At 55.4% G+C, this 19,341-nt stretch overlaps 1 protein-coding gene and 1 long non-coding RNA gene across 2 annotated transcripts in view; one reads left to right on the top strand and one right to left on the bottom strand.

Moving 5' to 3' along the window:
• The window catches only part of LOC125341906, a 22,730-nt gene extending 21,434 nt beyond the window's left edge, over positions 1 to 1,296 (top strand). Inside the window, exon 3 of the long non-coding RNA XR_007209104.1 lies at positions 1,263 to 1,296. This is a non-coding gene — a long non-coding RNA (uncharacterized LOC125341906). The remainder of the gene's footprint in view (positions 1 to 1,262) is intronic.
• The window catches only part of Adra1b (adrenoceptor alpha 1B), a 24,581-nt gene extending 5,240 nt beyond the window's left edge, over positions 1 to 19,341 (bottom strand). Inside the window, exon 1 of the mRNA XM_048334034.1 lies at positions 18,351 to 19,341. Coding sequence (XP_048189991.1) covers positions 18,351 to 19,302 — 952 coding nt within the window. The 5' untranslated portion in view covers positions 19,303 to 19,341. The remainder of the gene's footprint in view (positions 1 to 18,350) is intronic.

The raw sequence follows: 19,341 nt of genomic DNA, 5'->3' as shown, positions 1-19,341 counted from the left end.
GCAAATGAACCAACTGGGACTCTTGTAGGTCGCGGGATAGACTAGACGTTTCACGGGGCGGGGGGGGGGGGAAGCCTGTGTGTATTAGTGCTTCTTGCCTCAGTTTCCCCTTCCCTTCCCTTCAGCGTCCTGCCGCCCTCGACCTTCCCGAGCGTGGGGGAAGATGGACGTGGCTCTCCTCCACCTCGCCCCTGCTCCTCGCGGCTGTTCTGCCCGCTCCCCACCACACGGGGGCAGCGTGGAGCCCAGAAAGACTCCCGTCCCTCCCCCCTCCCCTCCCCCGGCGCCGGCTGCCGCCCTGGGCTGGAAAGCCATCAGGCACGGTGCAAAGCCTCTTAGGCAGGTCCCCCCCCACCCCGCCCGGGCACCCAGTCAGACCCCGTCCTGGGGAAGGGGGGGGGGAGGGCTCCCCAAGGCAGCCAGGAGAGCACGGCGGGAAATGTGGGTTCCTGGAACCCACTCTGTTCTACTCTGCCTTTTTGTTGTTGTTGTTTTGCTCCTACCCCCGTGTGCTCAAATCCCACCGAAGGACTTGAACCCACGCAGCTCACAGGGGGGGGGGGAGGGGGAGGCAGAATATGGTGTGCAGCCAGCTTCAGACAGCAACCCACAGCCGAGATTACAGCGGTGTATCACCAGGATCCAGCTTGCTTGGGGGGGGGGTCTTGCTGCCTTCCTCTCCCTCCCTCTCCCTCCCTCTCCCTCCCTCTCCCTCCCTCTCCCTCCGGGCTGATCTCAAACCAGGATCCGCCCGTTCTTCCCCTCCTGACCGGCTGGGATTACAGGGGTGAGCTGCCCCACCCACCCTCAGCCAACTTTCTTACATCCTATTATTTCATTCCATTGCATTTCGGGGGAAGTTTTAGGATTTATTTTAGCCTAACAGAGTTAAGTACACACACACACACACACACACACACACACACACACACACACACACACTTCCTGACTTCCATGCAGGAAACGGGAGTGGAGGGCTCCCTATTTAAGTGCGCGGAATGCCCGCATTCAACGGTGGGGTGGTCCTTGCGTGGGCCGTGAAGCCACGCAGACTTGGGTGGACAGCAGCCCCAGGGCCCCCTACAGGTTAGGGGACCAGCACCTAGAAATGAAGCTTTATTGTTAAGCCCGGCAGGGCTGGGAATGTGGCTTAGCGGTAGAGCGCTTGCCTAACATGCAGGAAGCCCTGGGTTCGATTCCTCAGCACCACATAGACAGAAAAAGGCAGAAGGGGCGCTGTGGCTCAAGCGGCACAGTGCTAGCCTTGAGCAAAAAGAAGCCAGGGACAGTGCTCAGGCCCTGAGTTCAAGGCCCAGGACTGGCCAAAAAAAAAAAAAAAAAAAAAAAAGCCCAGTAGCCTATGGCCTGTGACCCCCAATAGGATCAGGATCCTTTACTGCAAAACTTTCTTATTCTGAACAGATTCCTTAGCTTGGGTGGGGGGCGTGGGGTCGTGAGCCGGCGGAGGGGACCCACACCGTGGACTGCCCGGTCACTACGGCCGGTACTGAGCAGGTTGGACCCCCACTGGGCCCGTCTTTCTGAGGCTTGAGGATTATACATTTGATTTGACTTATCATGAAAAAATAGCATCAGGCACGCCAGGACCTCAGGCGGAGAAGGAGGTGGTGAAACCATTTTGCTCAGCTCATAACTAGGCCGGAAATTATTATTATTTTTTCCAAGGTGGTTTTGTTGTGAGGAACATTCGGTTATAACCTCCAGCCAAGCCACGTTTTCCCCATCGGAAAACAGTCTGGCTCAATAAAACCCAGAAAATCTTGTAGGAGTTGTGAATTCCGTCAGCTTTTGACAAACGCTTTAGAAACTTTGTAAAAAAAAAAAAAATCCTTTGAATGTGGAAACTCCCTTCGAGGTTTTTCCATTTTTCCTTTGCCTCCTAACCCAGGAATGAGGTCATGAACGTGTCCCACAAATACAGGATCTTTGGGGCCAATGGGCTGATGCTAGGGTCCAGAGCCCACGCTATGGAGGATGACAGCGAGCAGAGCCACTGGTTCCACGGCGTCATCAGGCACTAGGTTCACACCCGCTCTCTCCTCCAGTCCTTCCAGTTATCCTTGCTGAGAATGGAGGGCGTCTGAGAAGCAGGACGTGGAGATGTCGGAAGCCACGGTGCGGGGTGGTCAGGTCTCACGCTGCAGCCACAGTTCCGCGTGTCGCCACGGAGGACTGAGTCAGGGGCGGACCGAGCTGGTGTGAGTCCCGTCGGGTGGTTCACGTCCCCCGCATCCGAGGAGGTGGAGCGGGGAGCCTGGATATTTTATCCCAGTCCCTTCGGCTAAAAGAATCCGGTCAACACTCACGTTTGAAGATGGGGGTTTATTCGTTCTGCCTTTTCAGTTTTCACTCCCATGCGGTGGGGACATTATCTGCCCCCTGGAAATGGCATCCAAGAACCCCTGGAAGGTTAGGCAGGAGTTGGGGTTACAGGTGTGAACTGCGGGTGCCCAGCCCACACTGTGGCTTTGAGTGGTAATTTCTTCCGCACGGCTCCCTCCCCCCTCCCCAACCCTGGCACACTGAGATTTGAACCCAGGAACTTGCACTTGCAGGCAGGTGCTCTACCACTTGAGCCACGCCCTCCAGTCCCCGAGTGACCGTTTTTAGAAAGATTCCTTTCTCTTCATGTTGAAAGCAAGAGCTGTCCCATCTGTCTTTCCTTGTTGGAAATACTGAGGAACTCAAATGGAAATGTTTTTTAAAGATTCTGTGTTTGGAGACAAGCTGCTAAGTTGCCCGTCGTCCTGGTCTCGATCTTCTTGCCTCTGCTTCCTGAGGGCAAGGGTACGAACCCCGAGGTCAGGAGGTAAAGTACTTTCTGTGGGTGGCTGGGGACATGCGCAGGAAAGTAGGTCTTCCTCCCCTGAAGGCCTTTCACGAAGCCATCTGCAAGCTGAGCACTGGTGGTGATCTCAGGAGGCTGAGATCCGAGGATCCCAGTTCAAAGCCAGCCTGGGCAGGAAAAGCCCGTGGGACTCTTATCTCCAATGAACCATCACAAATCTGGAAGTAGGGGCTGGGGATATGGCCTAGTGGCAAGAGTGCTTGCCTCGTATACACGAAGCCCTGGGTTCGATTCCCCAGCACCACATATATGGAAAATGGCCAGAAGTGGCGCTGTGGCTCAGGTGGCAGAGTGCTAGCCTTGAGCAAAAAGAAGCCAGGGACAGTGCTCAGGCCCTGAGTCCAAGCCCCAGGACTGGCAACACAAACAAACAAACAAACAAAAAATCTAGAAGTAGAGCTGCGGCTCAAGAGGTGGCGGAACACCAGCCTTGAGAGAAAAAGCTAAGAGACAGTACTCGGGGGCCACGAGTTCAAGTCCTAGTACACACACACACACATACACACACACACACACACCCCCTACACTGTCCTCCAGGACTCTAGGAACTCTGGGGCTGCAGGATGAAAGTTGGTGTGCGCCAGGATCCCAAGTTTAATCCCTGTGAAACCGGTAGCTTACGAATTAGGCCATGGCCATACAACTGATCAGCTCAGTTCCCCTCGTGACGCAACGTCCAAGCACCAGCTCGAGGGCCCAGGAGTTTCTAGAAAGCTACAAGACAGGACCTGCTCTCGCCTGTCATGTCCTGTGGTCGTGAGGCTCACCGCTGGCTGCTTGGCTTCCGTGACAGCTAGCAGGTGCAGCAATGGCGCTCTTAGGTTGGTCACGTGGCCTGACTCTAGGCTGAGGTGAATTTAATTGTGCGCGTTCATTTCTTCCCTGGATTTACAGTAAGCATCAAACTTCATCAGGCTTCAAGAGCCCCATGCTTGCTGAAAAGAAGCAGCGCCCAAGCCAGGTCCCCCATTTCATTTATGAATAGTTTTAGTGTTAATTGGAGTGCCGGTGTATTTAAAAAAAAGAAAAGAAAAGAAAGAAAATGAAAAGCCCTGGAAGAAATAGAGCGAACTGCAGGAAACAAGTGTGGAGAGCCAACATTTTCCATCCGCGGACCGCAGGCCGGAGGAAGAAAGGCGCAGAGGAGGCTGTTTTGGTGGAGATAAAGGACACGGAGATGAAGAGAAGCAGCAGACAGAGGCAGCGGTGAGCTCAGCGCTGTCAGCGGTGAGCCCAAAGCCCTGGGGGAGGTCATCCTCCCTTCCCCAGCCTTGATCTTCTTAACTGTACAACGGGAAGAGCTGCGCTCGTCCTGGGGGGGGGGGTGAAGGTTACGTTTCGCACAGCCAGCTCGGTGGTGGGGACACAGAGGCCCAGGGTGGTGCTGGTCCAGCCCGGCGTGTCCCCTCGGTGCCCGTCCGCAGAGCCCATCCCACCGCCCGCCATCGGCTTCCACTCCCCATCAGACATTCAGCACAGGGGGGCTGGAAGTGCCACTCGTGCCCTCCGCCGCCAAGGGACACTGCCTTTCCTCCTTCCTTACCTACTAAGGAGGAACTTCCACCACCACCGTGATTCCGGGGCGAGCTGAGGAGGACAGGGCTGGCTGCCCCCCAAAGGCGGAGGGGCTCGCCGTTGCCAAGCTCGACCTGCTTTCCAGGCATCACTGAGACCTTCCAGCCAGGCCACCGGCAGCTAATAACCAAACCTGGAGCTAGCAAGCAGCTTGCCCAGTGAAAGCTAATTTAATTAGGGTCTTATTAGTGGTTATAACCACTTTCTAATAAAGCCTTATTACATTCAACGACGCAGATCCCAAGGAATTGTATTAAATGTTGGCAAGCGACCTATTCGTTTTTGATTTGTCTCCTATTTTTTTTTTTTTGCACTGTTCACACCTAGCTGGAAATCCAGATGTTTGTAGGGGGGGAGGGGGGGGAGAGGAGGCTTTCCCTCTTTCCTTTCAAAGCCAATTGTGGCCTTAAAGATATATATATACATATATATGTGTGTGTGTATAACTATATATATGTATATAACACTCTCATCACTAATAGTGGCTGCAAAATTCCCAAGAGGAAAGGCAACTGGTTACAATGCAAATATTCTTTTGGAGACAAACATACAAACAACAACAACCACCACCATGATTATGAATCAACCCCTCCCGGAAGACCAGCTCATCATCTTAGCTAATTGGTCAATACATAAATACACAGGACTGTCAGAGAATCTTTCCCAGATCTCATGGCTTTGAGAGCTGTTGATACATAGGGCAGAATGGAGGAAAACCAACTGAGTTAGTCTCTGCTGTGTACCGGGGACTGGGCTAGCTGGCTCCTAGCTGTTCTCCCATATCATTCTCGGGACAATCTCGATGGGGATGTTTTATCAGAACTGATTTACAGCTGAGCAATGTGACCCTAGGTAGGACACAAAATGTGACCTTAGGTTAGGCCCCCTAGGTAGGCTACGAATCAGGCCTACCTCCGTGGAACAGATGCTGCTTCTAAGCTCTTTCCTGCAGTTCTGGCTCCGCTCAAGTTGTTAAATTGCTCTCGTCCCGGACATAACATTGTCTTCCTCATATCTGAGTTGTAAAAATGAAAAGAAAATGCATCCAACACAGGGAGAGCGATCTGCCACAGCAGGGGACAGACACGGGGGTGGAGGGATTGCCCCAGCCCTTCTTCAAACTTCCTTTAATGTTTGTGCCAGTCCTGGGGCTTGAACTCAGGGCCTGGGTTCTGTCCCTGATTTATTATTATTTTTTTTTTGGTGGTGTTGTGGTTCAACACTAGCACTCTACCACTTGACCCACAGCTCCACTTCAGGCTTTTTGGTTGTTAAGTCTCACAGACTGTCCTGCCTGGGCTGACTTTGAACTGTGATCCTCAGATCTCATCTTCCTTAGTAGCTAGGAATACAGGGGTGAGCCACTGGCTGCTCCTCAAACTTGTGTGTGCCCCAGTATGATCTGGGGGGAACCCAGACAGCCCGGCTGCAGCTCCAGGTTCTGATTTGATTATTCTGGGCTGGGGCCCAAGAACGGTCATCCAACTCCCACGGATGCCAGTGACAGTTGCCACTGCTGGTTCGGGTGTACTTGGGGACCTACTGGGGCCGCCGGTCATCTGGGGTGCTCTCTGAGCAGCAAAGGCTCCCAGATGGGGTTCCTGGCTCTCCCTTGGGCCAGGGTGAACCAGCAACACAGGAGTTCTGGCATCCTCCTCCTCCTCCTCCTCCTCCTCCTCCTCCTCCTCCTCCCCCTCCTCCTCCTCCCCCTCCTCTCCTCCTCCTCCTCCTCCTCCTCCTCCTCCTCCTCCTCCTCCTCCTCCCCCTCCTCCTCCCCCTCCTCCTCCTTTTCTGCCCTAATCCTGCGGTTTCCCAAGCCCCCGAGAGCCAGTCCGGGTGAACCGGGGTCCCTCCCCCACAAATGTCCTCTTAATTACGACGCCTTATTTATTTACTCATTGCCAGGCCAACCTCTGGAACTTGTTTAGCTTGAAGGAATCGTTGCGGTTTAAACGAGCCCATCTTGTGGCCGAAAGTGCTGATTCAATTTATTTGCCGCGGAGAGGAAGGAGCTGCTTTTGAGGGAAAACAGCCAGTTCATGTCTTAGGCTCCGATTTCACGTTTTTTTAGGAAAAGTTTTGATTGAACAAGTTAGACTCTCGGAGGCACGCCTCCGATCACCCTTTCTGTCGTGGGGAATGGCGACCCATGAACGGGGCGTGCGCGTCTGTGCTGGCCGTACAAGGGGCCGTTGAGCGTGTTCCTGGGGCGGGGGTGGGGGACCCTGCATACCATGGCATGGGTAGCAGCACCCCCTTCTTCAGCCCCCCCCCCCCCCCGCAAAGATAGCACACAGCCAGCCCCGCGATGAAGAAGTCTCCCGACGGGACCCAGCGTACTCTGGAGGGCAAAGTCAGCCCTGGCCCGGAGCTCCTGTTCTACAAGAAGAATCTCATTTCATGCCATTGATCTCAGATCTGACTCGGACTGATTTCCATGTCACTCCCACGGGAGTCGGGGAGAGCCAAAGGTGGTGTCCCCTGGGGAGAGGGCGGGGGAATCAGCTAAAGGGGGCGTGTCCAGGGGCAGGGGTCACCATGCCTCCAATCCCAAGAGGAATCACGGCTCCTACCTGTGATCTCAGTGGCGAGGAGGCCTAAGTAGGAACCCCAAGGTACAGGCTAGCCTGGCCGGGAAACGTGAGACCCTACCTGAAGCAAAAAACAGTAAAGCAAAAAGAGCTGGGCAATGGGAGGGGAGAGTGTCTGCGGAGTACGTGGAGGCCCAGAGTTCAAATCCAAGTACTGGGCGGGCAGCGGGGTGGGGGGTGGGGGGGGAGAAAGGACCAAAGAAAGGGAAAAAGAAAGAAAAGAAAGATTTTTTTTTGGCCAGTCCTGGGGCTTGAACTCAGGGCCTGAGCACTGTCTCTGGCTTCTTTTTGCTCAAGGCTAGCACTCTGCCACTTGAGCCACAGCGCCACTTCTGGCCGTTTTCTGTATATGTGGTACTGGGGAATCGAACCCAGGGCCTCATGTATACGAGGCAAGCTCTCTAGCCACTAGGTCATATCCCCAGCCCCGAAAAGAAAGATTTTTGAGAGAAGGAAAGAATAGGGGATTCCGCCAGTGATGGAGACAGGCGTCAGAACAAGCTTTCTTGGTGAGACTTCGCTAACTCCCGACTCAGGGGGCTGCCCTGGCCCACTGGGTCAAAGTTCACCTCGTCCCTGCCTGTCCCTGCTCCTAACACCTCTAGATTTAGCATCATCCGAAAATAACTCGGCCTCTCCCTCCAGATGAGCAGTTCAAGGTCAAGATGAAGAGCCCTCCCGGAGCAAAGAGGGCTCCTCGCCTTCGTCTTCAGAAAGCCCCTTTCCCGGCAAGCGTCGGCGCGAGGGGGACCAGGTCCTTTCTCCCAGAGTGGCACTGGAGAGCACTCTGGACGCGCGAGGCTGGCATCTTCCAGGAGCAACCTCACGTCTGCGGCTGAAAGGCAGGGTTGGGACCACGCCCCGGTCGAAACATAGCCGGTGCCGGCCGCGCTGCCCACAGCGCCACTTCCGGCCTTGTCTGCGTCTGGGGTGCCGAGGAATGGAACCCCAGGGCTTCACGCCTGCCAGGCAAGCGCTCTACCGCGAGGCCACCTTCCCAGCCCGGTGCTAGGTTGAAGCTGGGTTGTTGGGTGTAGACACAGCTCAGAGCCACAGGGGTGGATCTTGGGCGGGGGGGGGGGGGGGGAGATCAAGCCTGTTTACACACTGTTTTTCCTTTGCCTCCCCCGGCTCCCTGGTGATGGGGTGGTTGGTGCCTTGTGGGGTGTTTGTGGGGGGGAGTAGAGTGGGAGCCAGATGTGGGACCCTTCTCAGACCCCAGGCCTCCAGGAGCAAATCGCTACACCCTTCCCAGTGGGGCAGTGGGCAGTTTATGCTTGAGATCTTCCCCTTTATCTAAATGCTTTATGGCTTTTTTGGTACTATACCCAGGTGTTTTACCCCTTGAGCTCATAAGGCTTTCTGTTTTTTCGGTGCCAGCCCTAGGGATTGAACTCATGGCCTGGCTTCTGTTGCTCAAGGCTAGTGCTCTACCCCTTGAGCCGCTTCCTTTTTTTTTTTTTATTTTGGTATATCCGTGGAGATAAACATCTCATGGATTTTTCTGCCCAGGCTGGCTTTGAACCGTGATCCTCAGATCTCAGCCTCCTGAGTAGCTGGGATGACAGGCGTGAGCCACTGGCCCCTGACAACCACGAGTTTATCTTTCCCCCGAGGAAGTCCTGAAGGGCAGATGAAGGCACGGGCGATAAAGGGAAACTATCTGTGGTACAGTGTTTACCACAGGCAAGAATGGAAGGCAAATGGACAAGGAGAAGACTCGTTATTTGAAACCTGTTCAACAATGCCGCCTCCATCCAGGACGATTTCGTGAGACACAAGCAAGCACAATCACGTCTTTTAACTCCCTCACCACTGTCAGCTAGAGGAAGGGCGGGGAATTCTCTGCAGGCTACGTACGGGCAGCAGAAGGGGCCAAACTACCTTCTCAGTGTGGTAGGGCTGGTGAGCAGAAAGCAGGATATGAGCGAAATCAGACGAAAAATCAAACACAGCAGCCGTTACTTGCCGTGGCCAGTCACAGTTTCTCCTCCAAAATCATACGGCGGTGTAATAACCCCACTACAATTCTACTGGAACCTAATTTGCATTCTATTACATCCTCTTCATTTGGTGTTCTTAATTGCAAATAGAGTATTTGTTTCTTGCAACACATTACAAAATACAGATCACGCGAAGAAAAAAGAAAGGTTAATAATTTCCATTCTACCCCTCAAGGTAGCTAAGTTAATAGCTCAAAAAATATAACTGTGGGCCAAGTGTGGTGGCTCACGTCTGTCATCCTAGCTACTCAGGAGGCTGAGATGTGAAGATTGTGGTTCGAAGCCAGCCAAGGGCAGGATCATCCGTAAGGTTCTTACCTCAATCTAATGGCCAAAAAAAAAAAAAAAAAAAAAAAAGGCCAGAAGTGGTGCTGTGGTTCAAGTGGTAGAGTGTTTGCCTTGAGCAATAAAAACTCAGGGACACCACCCAGATCCCGAGTTCAAGCCCCTGGACCAGCACACAAACACACATAAAAAATGCGACCACGGGCCAGACACAGTGCCTCAAGCTTGTAATCCTAGCTGCTTGAGGGGTAGAGATGAGGGGTCATTCTCTGTGTGGGGTCATGTCTCGAGTACGTGAGCACACACACGCGTCGCTTACACACGCACTATTCGCTGGGGTATTCTTTATAGCAGTGAAACATATAGAAGTAACTTAAAACAGCAATCCCTTGAGAAACTGGTAAGTCAAACAGGACGCTCCAGGAAAATGGATTACTATGCAACTGTGAAAAAAGAGGACAGGAATTCCCGAAGTGGATCTCAGGCCTGTCACGTGTGTCTGAAAGAGGAACACCGAAGTGCTCATAAGGGACTCTGCTAGAAGATAAAAGAGAATGGGCGGCTAGCCCTGTGCGGTACCCAACCGGATACATTCACGTACACGCATATGCCATGCTTCTGGAAGGGTACACGAGAGCTCTGGTAACTACTGCCTGCTGGAGGAAAAGGAAAAAGAATTGAATGCATGTAAATTTGGGGCCAGGAAAGGTCAGAAGAACATTTCTTCTTGTTTTTCTTCCTTCTGATTCAATCAAGTCTATAGTCATCACTTTATAACGAACAAGTTGATGTAAACAACATGCAAGTTATAAAGCACGGCATGGTCTGCGTTCCTGGTGCTCCGGAGACGATCTCATTTATTTATTTCTTTAAAGAAAACGAGTCTAGAAAGTCTCACTCCCCGCAAGTGCGCTAAGGCCAGGTTCTTAGGCTGGCATCTGTGAACTTGGACGGGGGAAGTAAAAATACTTCAAACCAAACCCAAACCCAACCTTTGGCTGACCATTTGCCAAACGCAGGCAGCCAGACACGGGCCAGCCCGCAGGGGTCTGTCCCCACCAAGTCAGATTTACCGCACCCCACCCCAGTCCTCGAAGAGAGCGTGAAATAGTTCCACCTGTCACCTCCTCAAAGTGACGGCCATGATCTATTTCACTCGTTCCCACAGCGGGTTGATTTAGTATATTAAGGGGCGACTTTTGTTTTTAACGCTACAATAAATTTCTTTCTCGACGGAGCGACTGCCTTTCAGTGTAACTGGTTCGCTTTCTACGTTTCCCTTTACCGCGAGGATGGCTTCATGAGATTCCCAGAGTAGCCGATGGGACAACCGGGGAGAGCCTCCAAGTGCTGAGCACGGTTACAGGGGGGCACGGTCTGCCCTCCTCCTCCCCCCTCCCCCTCCTCCCCCTCCTTCCCCCTCCCCTCCCCCTTCCCCCTCCTCCCCCTTCCCCCTCCTCCCCCTCCCCCTCCTCTCCCCCTCCCCTCCCCTCCCCCTCCCCTCCTCCCCCTCCCCCTCCTCTCCCCCTCCCCCTCCTCCTCCTCCCTGACCACTTGCCACCCTGGCTCCCTGCCCAGCACCGGGCCGGTGGTACGAGCCTACAAATGGCGGCGAGCTTGGCCCGCCCTTGGCTCATTTTGACCTCGTGGGCCCGAGTGGGGTGCTAAGCTCCGTCTCTACGCCAAGGGATTTCCACACGCGTGCAAAGCCGAACCCCCAGATTCATTCCAGGAGGCAAGAGGGAACGGCAAGAGGGAGTAAGACGCTGTGGGGACACACTGCACCCCGGAAAAGACTCCAGTGGGGCCCTGAGAGGAGGGGTCCGTCGGTGTGTTCTAGAGCATTCTGCGCCTCTCGTTCGCGCCTGCGGGCTGGGAGAGGCGCTCCACCCGCTGTCTGCACACGGTCAGGACCCTCGACGGTCCTAAGAGATTTCCCTGCCCGCCGGGCTGACCCCGGGTTGAGGCGGGGACCAAGTCCTGCCCTCCCCACACACGCCCTCCCTACGAGTCCCCCCCCCATCCTGCCCACCACCCTCTCCCTCCCCCTCAGCTCCAAACCCCAGGGCAGGCACTCGGGGCAGGCGAAGCAGATGGGGAGAACTCGGTGGAGAAACTGCCTACCAACGCCGGTAAGAACTCCTGCACCCCACAAGGCACACGTGGCCGCTGCAGCCCCCCCCGCCCCCCCAGGAAGGCTCTTCCTCGGGATGGTCCGGCCTGTGGGTGCTGCCTGCCGTCTCTCTCTGCCCTGTCTCCGGGTACGACTTGAAACGGGGGAGCTGCTGGATGTCCTCCATATGTAAGCACACTTCGCTCTGGGTTTCGGGATGGGGCGACACTTTTATTAGCAAGCGATTTGGGGGTGTTATAGGAATCATCTCGTTGCGGGGGGGTGGGTGGGTTTGAACTCAAAGCCTCGTGTTTGCCAGGCAGAGGCTCCACCCCTTGCGGCACACCTGCAGTCTTTCTGCGTGTGGTTATTTTTTTGAGTAGGGTTTTTACACTTGCCACGTGGCCGGGATGGCGGGCAGGCCCCACACCCCCCATCTTTGCCCTACAATGGGGCGAGCTTGGGTCTCCCCCTCTTCGCCAGTCCCCCCCGCCCCCCCCCCCTCCCCACAAGGCACAGAGAGCGGCCCGAGACCGCTAGACCACTTCCAGCCATGCAGTCTATTAAGCTACGACGGGCGGAGACCACCGTGCCGTCTTGGCAGTGCTGAGCGATCGACCTCATGGGGGTGTGTGAGGTTTGCAGTCTTTGCTTTCTGTACAGCTAGGTCGTCGGCACTGGTCAGTCACTGCAAAGGAAAGTTCCAGCACCCTTCTTTCCCACGGTGCCAATGCACCTGTCCTGTGACCTAGCGAGGAAGAGAGGCCGTTCTGTTGGGGTGCCGCGCGTGTGTGGGGTGGGGGTGAATGTCGTCTGGAAGGCGTGTGGACTCAGAGACGACACTGTGCAAGGCCTAAGCCGAGACGCTGAACATATTCCCACATGGCAGTGTGGGGTTATCTTGCTCCAGGAGAGACAGAATGAGTTTGATTAAAACCAAATTAAATCCGCAGGGCTCCTGTGGCTTAATACCTGTAATTCCAGCTACTCGGGAGGCTGGAATCTGAAGATGGAGGTTTGAAACCAGCCCGGGCAGGAACGTCCGTGAGACTCTCACCACCAAATAACCGCCCCAAAGCCGCTTAGGCTGCATCCACGTGGACTGGCGGGGGGGGGGGCCCGGGTGCGGTGGGGGGGGGGGGGCGCCTCTGGCTTGTGGAAGCTCGTCTGAGCCTTCTTGGCGCCCTGCAGGCCACGCCGGGGTGCCCCACGCGGACGGCGCAGGAATCCCCGGGAAAAGGGGTCAACGATCACGATTCTCGGTCCCACCACAAGAGAATGGGATCCAAGGAGTCTAGAGGCGGGGTCTGGGCGCTGTCCGGAGCTCGTTCCCCTCAAGGCTAGCACTGGGCCATTTTAAGCCACAGCTCCCCTTTTGGCTTTCTAGTGGTTAGAGACGAGAGTCTCACGGGCCTTCCTGCCAGGGCTGGCTTGGAACCCTGACCCTCAGATCTCAGCCTTCCTGAGTAGCTGGGAGGACAGGCGGGAGCCACCGGCGCCCGGACTGGATTCGGTGATTCTCAAAGAATCTGTGTTCCCCACCAGAAGTCAATCACACGGAACACAACGATTTCGCTCACTACTTTGTCTCCAGGAAAATGCTTGCACATAATAGCGGCTCCTCCATCAATCTATACTCGGCGAACAAATGCACGGCTAAAGACGCGGACTCACACCCCTAGAATGAGGCCCAGGGCCCGCCCTCCCCCCACCCCTGCCCGCCCCTTTCCTCTGGATTGGGGGCTGATAAAGCACCCGCCCTGCGGGAGCGGGGCAGATCTTGCTCTGAGCCCGTCAGGACACGGGCTGGGCTGCATTCAGGGCTGTCTGTGGTTTGTCCATGGAGGCAGCTGAACTTGGCAGGGTGGCCGTGCATTTCCTGGAGGACATTTGCTAGGACAGCTGGTTGCTCTCGCGAGCGGGAATGGCCAGGCCTCTCCTAGGTGCCGTGGAACAGGTATGGCCTGTTCTGGCAGACCTGAGCTCAACGTTTGGCCACATGGCCTACTGGCTGGGTGACCTGGGGCCAGCATCTCGTGTCTCAGAGTCTCCTTGCACGTACGGGTGAAGAGAGAACAGTTGCTTGCCTGCCGGGCAGGGCAGTTCTGCCACAGTGAGTGAGGTCGTGTTGGCAGGAGGCTCGGGAGAAGGCCTGGCCCAGGGCACACGCTTAGCTATCCGTGCACGGGGCCAGCTTTGTTTCTGGTTCAACAGCACTAGCGCCTAGTCCGGAGCCTGGCACCCAGTAGGTGCTTTAGCGAGTCTTCGTGAAGTGCGTGGCCAATGGGCGGATGTATTTTAAGTCAGTAAGTAAGAAGTTTCCATCTGTCAGAAAGGATTCTCCACGTGCAAAAAGTAACCCTGCTTGGCTGTTTGCTTGGCTTGGCAGGCGTGTGTGTGTGTGTGTGTGTGTGTGTGTGTGTGTGTGTGTGTGTGTGTAACCTAAACTATTTGAGCTTTGAAACCTTGGATCTGGGGATGAATACGGGTGGGGGTGGGGGTGGGTGTTCTGTTCTGGATTGTCTCTGAGACCCTGACCCCTCCTTGTGTTTGGGGCATGTTGGAATTTCCTCAGGCCCCATCGGAATAAGAGGGTCAGGAAATCAAGCCAAGGGAGAGAGCAGTTTCCTCGGTACCATGGAGAACACAAGTGTTTCTTTGAAATTGACCTTCATTTATTTGAAGGGGAAAAGCAGTTCGTTCAAGAATGGCTTTCCTGATGCCTTTTCAGCATTTTAAAAGACGGAAGAAAGATTGGGAGCAAGGCAAGGTTCCAGTGTTTTCTAAACAACTCACTAGGCCCAGACACCAGTTGGCTGCCCAGCACTTCCTGCCTTACCCACCCCCCCCCCGCCCCTTTGCCAGTCACCTCCTTCCCCCGCCCCTCCCCAACCGGGGTTACCCATCTCGCAGAAGCCCGGCCACCTCTTGAGAGCCTGGCCAGGCCAGGCGGGCGGAGTCGGGTCTCTCTTGTACTACTAGCCAGCTGAAGATTCTCTCTCACATCTCACCCATGGCTGGCAGAGGAGCAATACTGCCATATTCTATTCCAATTGTTTCCCCTCCCTTCCTGGCCGTCTTCCAGGGGCCAGATAAAGAGGTCCTTGTTTGATGGAGTCCACCCCTGCTCCTGGGTAAGTGAGCACTGGTTCCTGCTGCTGCAACTCGGGCTCAGACTATAGGGCAAGGGTGGGAAGGGGTTGAGGGGTGTCGCACACAGGTGGGAAGCACCCAGCCCCAGCCCAGAGGCCCCTGCTCCGCAGGGAACCCAACCCCACCCTGAAAAATAAAAATAAGGGAGGAAGGAAAACAAACGGAGCCCCTGCGCAGGACCTGTCGGGGGTATGGATATGTTCCCCTCCTTTCCAGAAGGAATCCCAACCCTTCTCTCCTCTGGAGAAAACAAACACAGCGATGAAATCCGGTACCACCCAGGCACCTGGGCATCTAGCCCCCACCGGAAGGGGTTCGTGTCTGCGCGTCTTGCTTGCCAAACACCGCCTTTCCCCAGATCTGCTTTCGCCCCCTTTCCCAGGGAAGAGAGTGGATGGAAAATTTCGAGTCTGGAGCCTTCTTCGGATTCCAGAGGGACCTACTGTTGTACCCTATGCCATTTGGACTTGGGTGTTATTGAAACTCAGAGGAAACAGAACCCCACGTCTCCATTTTGCAAGGATTCTCTTCCTAAATCAGTAACAGAGTACTTGTGATGCGCCTTTCTCTGGTTGGTCTCTTGACTTCCTTTTGGAGGCTCTCCTAAGCCCAAGGCTTCTGGGTTTACAAAGAAGAACGTGGCAGCAACCAGCTCCATGACAAGGTAGAAGAAGGTCCCCAGGAGACGGGGACATGGATAGGCAGAGAAGGCTTGCCCTGGCGGGTGTGGAGAAGGAAGGTTTCTAGAGCCGGGCATGGGTGGCTCCTATGTGTCATCTTAGTCACTCAGGAGGCTGACGTCTGCAGATAGCGGTGGGAAACCGGCCCGGGCAGGAACGGCTACGAGGCTCTCATCTCCAATGAGCCACCCAAAATCCAGAGGTGGAGCTGTGGCTAAATTGGTAGAGCAGTAGACTTGAGCACAAGAGCTCAGGGACAGCGTCCAGGTGCCAAATTAGGGCCAAGGCCTAGGGGGTGTGGGTGCACGTGTGTGGGTACGCAAACACCCCCCCACCCCCACTCCCACAGAGAAGAGTATCAGGAGAGAAAAGAACCTCTTGATCCTTTTTTTTCCTGGCCATGGGCTTGAACCCTGGGCCTGGGCGCTGGCCCTGAGTGTTTTCACTCAAGGTAGCGCTCTACCATTTGAGCCACAGCGCCACTGCTGGTTTTCTGGTGGTTCATTGGAGATAGGAGTCTTTTGGGGTTTTCCTGCCTGGGCTGGCTTTGAACCACAATCTTCAGCTCTCAACCTCCTGTGGAGCTAGAAGTACAGGTGTGAGCCCTGGGGACCCGGCTTCTCCTGACTTTTACATGGAAACCAAGGGAGGGTTCCTTAAGGTGTGGATAGAAAGGGGAGAAACTCTGTGTGTGTGTGTGTGTGTGTGTGTGTGTGTGTGTGTGTGTGTGTGTGTAAGCTTTGCCTCATTTGCAGCCTTCACCTCCACACAGGAGATGCTCTGACCCAGTGCTCCGCACGGCCTGGCCTGTGGGTCACCACTTCAGATTCACCTTGGAGCTGGTTACACATTCAGATATTGAGAATGTATCTGATTCACCAAATCCACTGGTGGGACACCCTTAGTTATATTAAAAAAAAACACAACAACACACCCACGTCAGGTTTCACAAGTCTTCTCTGATACTTATATGAAAAGTGTTTGGTATCCCTTGATCTAGTTCAGCCTTCTTTTCAGACAGGAGATCTGGAGCTCAGAGAGGTACTGCAGCCTCTGTGGGGTCACAGAGCCAATGGAAGACCAAGTCCAGGGCTTGGGCACTCCTGTCCACCCGTGCAACATCCTTTCCATTTCCACCTCTGGAAGCCTCCTGCCTGTGCCTGGGGCTCTGTCCCCTGCACCCTAGAGGCAAAGCCGACCCCTCTGACCGCTTCTTCCTCCCCCCGGGCCTGTTCCTTCCGGGACTCGCTCTGGTCGGAGCCTCTGTGGGCTGGAGGGCAGGGCCACAGGGAAATGGGGAGGAAGATGGCAGCTCTCTTTGGAGCCTTTTATACCAGGCTTGGGATTGGCACGGAAAGCCGAGGAGGAGAAAATACAGTTATCCCCAGGGGCTTGGTTGGGGTTTGTACCCATAGCTCGCTTTCACGGAGCACCTTCTGGTGCTGACCCATTCCTACGCAAATCCGAATTAGCCCCATTCTGTAGATGAAGAAACTGAGATCCCAGAGGAGCAATGTGGCTGATAAGAGAACACACCCCTTCTTCATACGACCAGGACTGCTGCCATGGCACGCATGCAGCACAAACTGTCCGTCATCCACCATTAACCCAACCAATCACCAGCAGAAGGACCCCGAGTCCTTGGAAGAAGGGCTCTGCAGTGGGAAGTGTTTTCCCCGAGGCAGAACTTTGCATCCTTTGCACTACTGGGAAATATTTCTGAATGGCATCCACTTACACACTTGCCTCAGAAAAGATCACAGGCAGAGTAGGTTAAACAGCTTCGTTTGTTTCTTTTCTTTTTTTTTTAAATGGAGACTCCTGACACTAGTTTGCTTCCCTTTCCATTCACTGTTTTCTCTTGAATGCGGCACGAGTGGAGAACGTTCATTGCTTGAGGGGGTTTGGTTACGCCTGAGACCCAGGCAAGGACTGCAGGTGTTCGTGGTCTGTGGTGGGTACTGCCCTCCGCCGCTTCGTCTCTCACCCTTCCCGATCCTACGATCCCACGGCACAGGAGAGTGTCACGAGCCCTCCCTCCATTCATTTGCTTTAGTGTCCCTCAGGGACCGGAGGATCAATCAAAGCAGATCAGAGCCTCGGAGAAGGGACAAGGGTTTCCCAAACATGTCACAACATCTCACTGTATCCTCCTCCGGGTTTCCTTCCTAACCCAGAACCTTGCCTTCTCCCTTAGAAGAAATCTGGTAGCCTTTTGGAGAATTCGGCTCGTAAGGACCACCAAACAAAACCAGATGGGCACATGGAGAAGGACGCACTGAGTTCCTGCTTGCCAGGGTTCGGTGTCTTATAGCTGAAGGCGAGGGTCAAGTACAACTGAATTCTGGACATTTGACAAATGGCCAGAGTTAGGAGCATGCTGGGGTTAAAAGCTGGGGCTCTGTGACCACCTCCACTCATCTCCCCTGTCCAGTGCCTCGCTCGGAAGCGAGGGGCCCCTGTGGAGGCGGTGTGGTGTGCAAACGCTCTGATTCACCGAGAACGAGACGCTGCAGCCTCTGCAAAGCCGTGTGCGAGCCCTGGGATTGCTGAATGAACGCCGCTGCCGCCTGCCCGCCCGGGAGCTGGCTCCCTGCTTCCCCGGCGCCGCTGCCCGGTCTGCAGCAACTACAAACTGTTTGGTATGCTGCGTTAGTGACGCCGGTCCTGGCCCACACCTCGTTACTACTGAAAGAACGCCGGCGTGTGATGTTCAAGCCCAGTGTCCTTTTTAATTATTAAACCGAGGCTGGCTGGAGTGAGTCATCTCACACCCCACACTTTCCTCCCAAGGTTCGAGTGCCTAGTACCTTAGCGCGTTCCACTGACACCTGGGTTGGTTCTTAGCCAGCTCTCCAACCTGCAGAAGCCCTCGGTAGAACAAACCCCGTTACCCAATCTCCAAACACAGGACGACGGTGCAAATCACGACACCACCACCCCCTTACACACACACACACACATACACACACACACACCCCATCAAAACTTCACAGAGTGAAGTGCATCAGGAAACCCAGGATCTGAAAAAAATGTCCAGCTCCCCATCCGCCATTCCCCCCCCCCCCCGCCCCGACTCACCAAGCGGGAGGGCGATGAAGAAGGGGAGCCAGCACAGGATGAACATGCCCACCACGATGCCCAGGGTCTTAGCCGCCTTCTTTTCCCTGGAGAACTTAAAGAGTTTGACGGCTATGGAACTCCTGGGGTTGTGGCCCTTGGCCTTGGTGCTGCTCAGGGCGTCCTCGTGAAAGTTCTTGGAGTGGATCCTGAGGGTCAGCTCCTTGGAGTTGGACATCTCCTTCATGACTCCCGCCTCCAGGTTCTTGGTGGTCCTCTTGGCCACGACGTAGACGCGGCAGTACATGACCAAGATGACGGCCAGCGGGATGTAGAAGGAGCCCAGGGAGGAGAAGAGCGCGTAGAAGGGTTCTTCGGTGACCCCGCACTCCTTGTCGTCGTTGGGGGCCGGCTCCTTCCAGCCCAGGAGGGGCCCGATGGAGATGACGGTGGACAGGACCCAGATGCTGAGGAGCGCCAGGATGGCCTTGCGGCGGGTGACCATGGTGGGGTAGCGCAGGGAGTAGCGCACGCCGATGTAGCGGTCGATGGAGATGGCGCAGAGGCTCAGGATGGAGGCCGTGCAACACAGCACGTCCACGGCCGCCCAGATGTCGCAGAGGACGCGGCCCAGCACCCAGTAGCCCAGCACCTCGAGCGCGGCGGAGAAGGGCAGCACGGTGAAGCTCAGCAGCAGGTCGGCGATGGCCAGGTTGACGATGAAGTAGTTGGTGGGCGTGCGCAGGTGCCGGTTGCAGGCCACCGAGAGGATCACCAGGATGTTGCCCACGATGGCGAAGAGGATGAAGGCGCCCAGCACCAGGCCCACCGAGATGGCCCGGGGGACGTCCAGCTGGGGCAGGCTGGCGTTGCCCGGGGCCGGCGCGGGCCCGGTGAAGTTGGCGCGCTCCAGGGCCGCCCAGCGCGCGGGTGCCGACGCGTTGTGCTGGCTGCCGTGGGGTTCGGGATTCATCTTAGCGTCGTCGTCCGCCCTCCATCGCCGGGGGGGGGG

The sequence above is a fragment of the Perognathus longimembris genome, chromosome 25 (assembly GCF_023159225.1).
Source record: "Perognathus longimembris pacificus isolate PPM17 chromosome 25, ASM2315922v1, whole genome shotgun sequence".
In the NCBI taxonomy this organism is placed as follows: domain Eukaryota; kingdom Metazoa; phylum Chordata; class Mammalia; order Rodentia; family Heteromyidae; genus Perognathus; species Perognathus longimembris.
This window is presented reverse-complemented; position numbering and strand designations above follow the sequence as displayed.